We start from the raw sequence: 9,433 nt of genomic DNA on the forward strand, positions 1-9,433 counted from the left end.
TGCTCTCATTGCTCTCAATATCATCTACCTGTTCAACTTCTGCAATTATTTTTTAAGCAATTTGATTGATGATAACATGGTCAATGACCAAGCTCTTCACTGTTGGCAGCAACGTTGAATTGGTGGAAATGATGTCTTTTGAGGAAGTCAGATTTGAGTCTGAATCAACACCACAATGAGATTGAATGGATTTGAGATTGAAAAGTTTAAGTAGAGAAAAAGGTTGAGGTGGTGATGATTTGAATGGTTTGCAATTGAAGAGAAAAGGACTTGTAGAAAACAAAGAAAAAAAATGGTGAGGTCCAAAATAACTGGTGGTGATGGCTTGAGAAGAGAGAACAATGAAAAGTCGCAGTCGCATTAATTTGAAAATATTTGACTTTTAGTTGTTTTCAAGAATGCGCACAATCTTTGCACATATGTGCAGAGATCCGTGTATCTCTTTTGTTGCATTTTTGTTTACCAAACAAGATTTTCAGGTGACATATGCCACCGAAAATCACTGCGCTTTTTTGGTGGTGCACAGTTGGTTGCATAGGTCACACACCGGTTGCCAAAGTGGGTGTACAATATGACTGATGGACCATGCTTTCCCATTGGACAATGCTCAAGAAGGGCTTTGAGTCTAAATTTATATTCAGTCCCTGTGGTCATGTGGATATTTTCATCTGTGGGTATAGAGCAGAATGGTATGTCTAGGCAGAGAGGACACGATCTCTATGGGTATAGAAAAGTACTTCACCCATAGTTTTCTATGCCCGCACTACTTTTCTATACCCCTGGGTAAAGATGTCATTTGGTGTAGTGAAACATTCCAAAATTCCCAACTCAAACCTTTTCACCTCTCAAGGCAACATCAAGACTCCCTTGTTATCAAACATATCTTGGTAACAAAGTCTTGTATTCTTTTTGATTAACAATCCAAAAACTTTCATAAAAACCTCCCTCCCACCTGTCTGAGGACAATTAGTAAGAAAACGAATCCCACCCACCGACCCAGGGTGCGAGGCCGGCCGGGCAGCTAGTTCATGAGAACCAACCCTGAGGCAGGGCTCTGCCACTCCCCCAACACAGTCTATCTGACGCCATGTAAGAGAGATCCATTGGATCAGGATTCTTTTAGTCTGGAAGACTAAAAACCCAATAGAAGACAACTCACTGAACAGTTCCGTAGCTAATTGAGGAGTGGGGGCATGTATTGATACAGTGTTCTTGCAAGACCAATAAACTTGTCAATTAGGCTCCAGAACATGTAGTGTCTCAACATTCTGAATGCCACACTCTGGCTTTAAAATTTGCATGCACAAAGCAGTTGCATGTCTCCAAGGATTAGTGAGATATATGAAGAACCATACACATCAAGAACCTTATCCGAGCATAGAAAACATTACTACAATGGCTTTGGCACCTAAATAACCATTGTAGACCCATTATATGTCTTCCATCAATTAAAAGTATTCAGGTGATTGAACAAAATTCTCATATCTTTGGGCATTGAAGGTTTTTGCCCAAATCTTGCTAGTTTTCAACCAAATTTGTGTTTCTGACCTGATATACCCTGGAAGCATTTTGATTTGGGAGATCCCCAAAACCAAAGGCAAACATAGAAATACATATGCAAAATGAGGGAAAACACACATGGAGTAGACCATTGTTTTTTCAAATTTCTCTGACCTCTCCTGTATTGGTGTTTTGAATGGTAAAGACCAAGTGACCAAAAACATTCAATGTTATAAGGGAATATGTAAATAAATGAGGGGTGTGTGAAAGTTCATATATGCCTTTTCTTCAATACAAGTCTTTCATGTTTTGGGGTGTCTCAGTTTACTTGCTACTCATTGCAAATTATGAATCACTTGCTGGTGCCCTGGAAAGAAAATCAACCAAATTTTAGTTAAGGTATTGAGGATATATGTAATTTGGGGTCACATACTCTTTACCTCTGTTGCGGATTCTCCATGCGCAAGTTACAAGAGCAACAAGAGAGCATATTGAAACCACAACATATGCTGTAACAGTCATTCCTCGAGTGGTTTGAAATGGCTTACCACCATCTGACATGTCATATGAATTAGTGTCATCAGGATTCAGCAGTGGCGGTCCCGGTATAGTAGGTATTTCCTGTGGTGGACTTTGGAAAGTGAACTCCTGCATTTTTCTATTGCAATTCATGGGATAGGATTGAGGATCATAATTCTTTTCTACCATTTCTTTCACTTGGGCTGCCTCTTTCATCTTCCAATTGTATTGTTGGGTGGTGGGTGGGTAGACCACACCACTTGATTTGAAAATTTCTTGGCTAGCTAATTCACTTGGTCTGGAAGGGCTGGCCATATCAATTTGACGTAGCACAGGACTAGAAGCAGTGTGATCCATCAACATATTGATGCTTAAAAAGATCTGTTGAAATCTCATCTTGGCAAGGCTGTTAAATAAATACAGAAATGTCAGCACCAAAGTTGAATAACATTTACAGCCTCTGACTAATATCATAGTGGGAATTGCAGAAGGGAAATGTATTAAAGGGTTACTGTGATAGACAAGCTAAGAAGGGATTGATATACCACTATCATATCCTGGGCACAACAGATAGAGATAGGGAATATGAGGGTCTCAAGAAATCTTCAGGACAAGAATATCAGGAAGTTGAGAAAATTCCATCTAGAATAACTGTCCAACATGTGGAAAAAATCTTGGTGTATAGTACAGTGATAGAAAGAAGGAGAAGGAGTTTAGTAAAACTCAAAAAGTACCCACCAAACAAGATTCTGGTAGCTCAGACTGATTTATAGATTTTGAAGTAATAGTAAGAGATTGTATTGATGACTGACAAAGAGGTAAAAAGTGATGATTCAAGCCAATTGAGGCTCTGAGGATATCTCCCAAGTAAGAAATTGGTGACCTCTTTATAATCTTCAAAATTACATAACACTGTCTCCTCAAACTGGTGTGAACCTGTTGAAACATTTATTCTTAAGGAAGTGGGCCAAACAAAGAGAGCTTATATTCCCCGCATTCATAGATTAAATATGTTTGATCTCAAACTCTCTATGTGCAATTACAAAATTTACTTGACTTTTCATCACTTTCTGATTTCAGATTGGGTGGTATTAACCATATTAAATAAATGTAAATTCATAAAACTTGGCGCTTGTGCCTCATATTTAAGCACATAAAGCTGTGAAATTTCACTTGAAAGCGGGGCTTTACAAGTTTACACCTATTCAACAACACATCTCAGTTTCAGCCCCCAGAAATCTTTTGAAATCATGAGTTGCTCGTGAGGTGCGTGTGGATCAAAATTTCATTCCTCTCAATGTTGTTCCCCTTTTATATTCCAACAATTGTCACTTGAGTTCAAGCCCATTAACATTTCCCTACACACTCACTACATCCATACCTTTCCAAATCCAGTAACACTTCAAGCGCATTTATTTCCCCTGCCGCATCCGGTGTTCCACCTTTAAACACGGAGCTGCATTTGGTGCACAATTGTCACAACCAGTTTCCATGTGTCATAGTCCTGACCAGGAACACTGCATTCTAGCTATTTCAGCATCTTTCCGGCAAACTCAGGTATTACTTACACCTCATCCGGCATCCAAGTTCCAAATCCAATCTCAGTTGGTTTCATCACATTCTGCAATAGTGCTAAAAACAATTAAAATTCACAATCTTATGCTTCCAAACTTGGACTTTATTTATCTCTCTTCCATTGTTCATCCTATAACCGGCAGGCATCAATAAATTTCTTTCAATTATCATATTTTCATATGATTCTATCCCATCCAATGAACTGTGACCAAGCTTGATGAACGTTACACACTATCAATTACGGGCTACAAAGTAGAATGGCATGTGCCCGGCTTTGTGCCCAGATTTTTTTAGCAGTAAATTTGAATTCTGGGCCCGGACTTTTGCCCAGAAAATCAAAATTTACTGCCAAAATAATTCCGGGCACGAGGCCGGGCATGTGCCTGCATTCTACTTTGTATCCCATAATTGATCTCATCTTGTTACTATTGCAATTTCTCTCACTAGACTTTTTTTGCTCACAAGGGGCATATTAAATCTCTTCAAACAATTCAAAATGTTGCCAAATCGAGAACAATTCATCTTCAACTCAATCTAACTGACAAATCAATCTCAAGAATCAAGTATCCTATGGTTCAGCTAGTGTATATCTGGATCAAACCTCAATACCCTTTTGATAAAAGCTACAAAGGGGATCAATCATAGATGTAATATCCTTGTTTACATTCACACCTTCTCAAAATTGTGTCAACTACTTCCATAACTACAATTCTCAATCTCAACAATCCAAAATTTAGACAAAATATTGCTCCGAATCCTATAGACACTTTGTATCCAATTGGTATAGCAACATTGCAACTGTTTTTCCAGGTCATGTGTACCAAGTATTCTGTATTTTTTCCTTATCTCTTGTTCTATGAAATCAAGTAATCTTTCAGTTTTCCCTTTGAGGAATCTATAGTTGCCAAATTTAATATTCAAAAAAGGAACATATTTTGATTGCTTCTTCAACTCTCTGAACCTTTCTTCGATCCCCTTTGCCACTATATTGGTTTTTCACTTATGACGTGATTTGTGATTGTGAATGACTGAAAGGCAAGGGTTTCTTAATTAGTATAGTCATGATGTTTCCATTATTTTCTCTTGGTTTCATTTTTATTAGACATGTATAAAGCACTTGATGTTTTCCTGTTTGTTTCAAAATTCAATTCATTCAAATCCTTTTCACATTCCTCCTAGCAATCTCTTAAACTTACAACGTGGTTGCTGGTTGTCAATGACTCATAGGTTATGACCTGATTTTTTGAGTAATTCCACAAGTTTTGATCATACTTCATCAATTTTTCCAAATGCAATACTCCTTGTTTCTTCACAATGTCTGTGAAGTCACATTTGCCTTTGTCTCTCAATTCCAATTCTCTTGTCAACACTGGTTCTCCTGGGTCTTCTTTTGATACATCTGACAAATTTATGTCTACAATCAGACAAAACCTTTCTGGAGACTCTTCTGATCATTATCTTTAAACTTCTTCACAATGATCAGCTCTACCTCCATTGCATCAAATACCAATGACAGGATCAAGATTCCTGAGCTTGTGGCCGGCATGTTTTCAAATTGGAACAAACACCGTCATCTGGCGCTACAGACTTGTGGTTTGGCTGGTTTTCTCACTTCCAAGGAAGCTCCTGTCGATGCGGCACAACTTGTGATCTACAAGCAAAACTAAGGCCGGGTGATGGAACTCATACTGAACTCTCTTGGTACATCCAACAAGGCTTTAATCAATTTAACTGATACTCCTAAAGCCACATACACTAAACTTGCCAAGACTCATGGTAGCAGTGCTGGGGTTTTGGTGGCTCTTGTGAGTCTCAAGTCTGCAAAATTGGTGCAAATTCTGTGCAAGATGATGAAAGAACTTGCACAGAACTTGCACGAATTGATTTTGAAGTTTGAACCCCATAATCCTTAATTATAGGCGATTGATAAACCACGCCGACTTCAAAGCTGGTTTGACGCCGGTTTTTTCAAACCGGATTCCTTTAGAAGATGTACAGCTGCTATACTGAGGTACAGAGCTGTACCACTTCTACAGCCTTCAAACCTCTTCAAACTATTTCTGACGCCGGGTTTTGACAGACTCGGCGTTATTCCTTTTGAAAGTTTTTGGATTGTTTTCACCGCTGATCAATCCTAATTCTTGTTTCTGAGAAGGTGACTAGAGAAATTCATGTTCTACATACTCAATTTCGGTAGTTGTAGTACACATTGAGAGTTTCTACTTGTCTGAGATGAAGGGCTATTGAAAATGTTTCCATTTGCAATGTTGGACGATTGAACAAAGCTTGGACCAATCACAAGAAACATGATATACATCAAAATGCGGCATATCTCTGTCTTTGACTCATCGTTCATCGACTTCTTTGACACTACTAGAAATCACCGATTATTGTGATAGCATGCTCTGTTTTGAGGTTTCCATTGTGAAGAAGCAAACCAATTGCAAACCTCATGATTGTTTCTATCTACTCGCGGCTCCTAATTCTTAAAGGTAGGCAGCGGCTTCAGTTATTTTTGTCCAAACTTCAAACATCTTTATCCGAATCAAAAGCCGGCGTCAGAAGCAAAACAAAACCCCGGCTGCAGAAAAACCTAGAAAAACTCTGAAGGCAGTACACCAGGGGGTAATGGTCCTCGGCCTCGGCCGGTTCCTGTGACGATTTCAAAGGTTTCGTCACCTGAACCGCCCAGGAAGGTGTGGAACCGGTTTCGCCAAAACCGATTCGGACACCGTTCCACCACCGCTTCTGGAACGAGCTGCATGTCAGCAACCGTTTGAGAACGGCTCCTGAGGCGGTGGTGAAGCAGTTTTTTTGATACCAATTGCAATCGGTGTCGAACTACCTTCAGCAACGACAACTTAACTTGCAATTTGTTTTTGTGAGTTACCATGCGAGCAATCGATCATCACTGATGGTCGTAGGCCAGCTTTTGAAAGTTGTGCGCTACATGACTCTACATGCTGAGCCGAATACACGTGTCCATCGGTTGAGCCTCGGAGAATCACATGGCAAGCATCGTTACCGGTTGTGCCAACGATAGCTGATAAGCCTTGTTATTGAGGAATGACTCGGTTGATGATTCGAAAGCATACTGATATGACACAAGGTGGACTCACAGTGTGGTCTGTATGGTGTAGCGGTGAAACGCTCTGTGGCCACTACGAAGCCTTTTCTCGTTTTTGAGCCTGTGTTCAAGTCCCACTGCCTGATTTTCTTTTGGCAAATCTACGACGTACCCTTGGAACGTTCCAGGGACCGTGTTTAGGGGTCACCGAGGCAGTTTGCTCGCACCGCCAAAAACGGTGATGGGAACCGCGTTCGTGCGGTCCCATCTGAAATCGTCTCAGAAACGACACGAATAGTTCAAATCCGTGACGGCAGGAAAACGGCTTCGAAAACCGTTTTCTTGCCGTAAGTTTACCCCCTGGTGTAGAAGTGGTACAGCTCTGTACCAGTCTGGACTCTGTACCTCAGTATAGCAGCTGTACATCTTCTGAAGGAATCCGGTTTGAAAAAACCGGCGTCAAACCAGCTTTGAAGTCGGCGTGGTTTATCAATCGCCTAATTATAATGTTAAGTCCTAACAGTTCATGACACAGTCTCACAGTGACAGTCTGTCACTGTGAGACTTGACAGAGCTACAAATATGTAGACAAAGGGAAACGGAAGGAACAAAGTTGCATAGGATATATCACGTGATGATGAGATAGTGTGGCTGTACCATAAATCAAACAAACCATTCGTCCTTTTGTTGACCGTCTCAATTTCAAAGCGATGAGCTCGAACTCGTAAAATTCATTTATCATTTTATCAACAATTCACCACCACAGTCTCAGCACAGATATCTTCGAATCGAATTTAAGGAATCAAGCTCAAAGCTAAAAGAACTGTTATCATGCCACAGGCGAACGGGGTTCAGGCGAACCTCATCTGTAATGGAATATCTCTGACCGAATACCCCGGCCTCTCGTCCGATCCTAACACGGTGTTGTGCGAATCTACGCCTGGCCAAACTTTTGAGGTAGAGTTCTTAGGACCGGAGGCACCTTCAGATTGCGTAGTCAAGCTCTACTGTGATGGCGTCTGCATGGATAGCTATGTGTACCCTCGAAATCAGCTTATGAAAGCGACTTTTCGTGGTATCTATCTTCCGAACGATGACGCAACATTATTACCATTCAAGTTTGCGAACGTCGAGCTTTGTGAAGAAGATGACAGTCACCCAGAGCAAATTGTCAAAAATCTTGGCACTGTGTCTCTGGAGGCCTTCCGTTGTACCTTGGGTCCCAGGAAACCAAATAGTGATAGTGTTATTCCAGCAGTCGCATCAAACAGCAAATTCTCTGAACGGAACAAGAAAGCCAGTATGATTCCACATACCATCGGGTCAGTTCCCCTGCCTGTACTTTGGAATGAAAACCAGTCATTTTGCTTTCATTACTAAACCTTGCTGACTCACATATTTGTCACAGTCTTGGACAATCGATCCCTGCCTCAAAAAAGCGATCTTCGATGTGTCGTGCTACTCATAACCTGGATCCCACACCCTATCTGCGATTTGTGTGGCAGTACAGGTCTCGCAGTAAGCTCGAATAACTCACTGGGCCTTTTCTTCTTCTGTCTTTCCTGACTAGAAGCCGAAAGCTGATCGTTGATATCTATCCTTATTCATCAGGTATGCTGATCACTTCTGGCGTCATTCCTCGGCCTGTTTCACCTCCAATTACACATCAAAATGACGAACCAAGACCAGAGGAACAGGAACCACGTATAGAGGCGCTCAAGGATCTCAAGCCCGACATCAAGCCAAAGCCCATCGGCAGTAAGCCTCTGGTGATCGATCTTTGCGATGACAACCAAACATCTGCATTCTTTTCTAGTAGTATTGATAACCCGATCATTCTTGATGACGACGATGACGATTCGCCCATTCAATCATCCAAAAATGTAGCTCAAGCTGGTAGTAGTTCAACCCAGCAAGGTGATATCAAACCTGTGAAGATTGAGTCAAAGATGGCTGCTGGCGGGCAACGCAATCAATCGATCATAGCTATTGATGGGCCACCTAATCAAACAAAACGAGCCCAAGGTGGGATTGAAGTTGACCAAAGTGATCCAAAACGTGCAAAGTTGACAATACAGTCTGTGACATTGAATGACTCGGATGAAGATCCAGATGATGAAGATTCGGCTTGATTATCTTGGTCTAATTCCTCTCGAGAAAATTTTCAAATCTCTTCAAGTTTCAGAAACCATCAATCACTTGATTTTTCAAACTTTAAAATGTGTGATCATCTTGTTCCCCCTCTCACAAAACCTTGTGATCCTTCAATGCCAATCTATCCCTATATACGTCTATCGTAACGCTTTACACCCCGAAACCCAGCTCATGTTTCTAATTTTTCATATTTTGTTATCACACCTGCTCGTTTCTACCCTTTGGTGCTCGTTAAAGGACTCTTGAATTGTAATTTTCCTTATCTGTTTCTAAAAGGATGTATTCGCTTTATGTCTGATATATAAAATCCAACACATTGTGGATCCTATAGACTTCACAGAACTTGGACGTCCAACAGCAAAATCAATTGAAATCTGCGTTTCACTGATACAAACTCTTTTATTATTCAAACAAGGGCGAATGGAACACCAAAGATACAGAGATCCAAGTCGAACCGACAGCCACATCCCAAGTATAATGAGTTGATATGAAACTGAGTGTAAACAAGTATAAGAATGTATGACAACTATGATAAAAGAAACTAAGTATAATTAAAGTTGATTTTCACTTTCAATTCACAGGAGATTGGGCTAGTCTACAAGTTTCCTGCCAAAAGCC

The 9,433-nt window shown here is 40.6% G+C and overlaps 1 protein-coding gene across 1 annotated transcript; it reads left to right on the plus strand.

Annotated features, from left to right (window-relative positions):
* Positions 1-7,406: 7,406 nt before the first annotated feature.
* Positions 7,407-9,153, plus strand: MELLADRAFT_74500 (uncharacterized protein; the record flags this gene model as incomplete). Its single annotated transcript, XM_007407984.1, has 3 exons — positions 7,407-7,983; positions 8,070-8,179; positions 8,273-9,153. The coding sequence occupies 3 exons, from the start codon at positions 7,493-7,495 to the stop codon at positions 8,791-8,793; spliced, it is 1,122 nt and encodes a 373-aa protein (XP_007408046.1).
* Between the last annotated feature and the right edge of the window lie 280 nt (positions 9,154-9,433).

This window comes from Melampsora larici-populina, assembly GCF_000204055.1.
Source record: "Melampsora larici-populina 98AG31 unplaced genomic scaffold MELLAscaffold_11, whole genome shotgun sequence".
Taxonomy (NCBI): domain Eukaryota; kingdom Fungi; phylum Basidiomycota; class Pucciniomycetes; order Pucciniales; family Melampsoraceae; genus Melampsora; species Melampsora laricis-populina.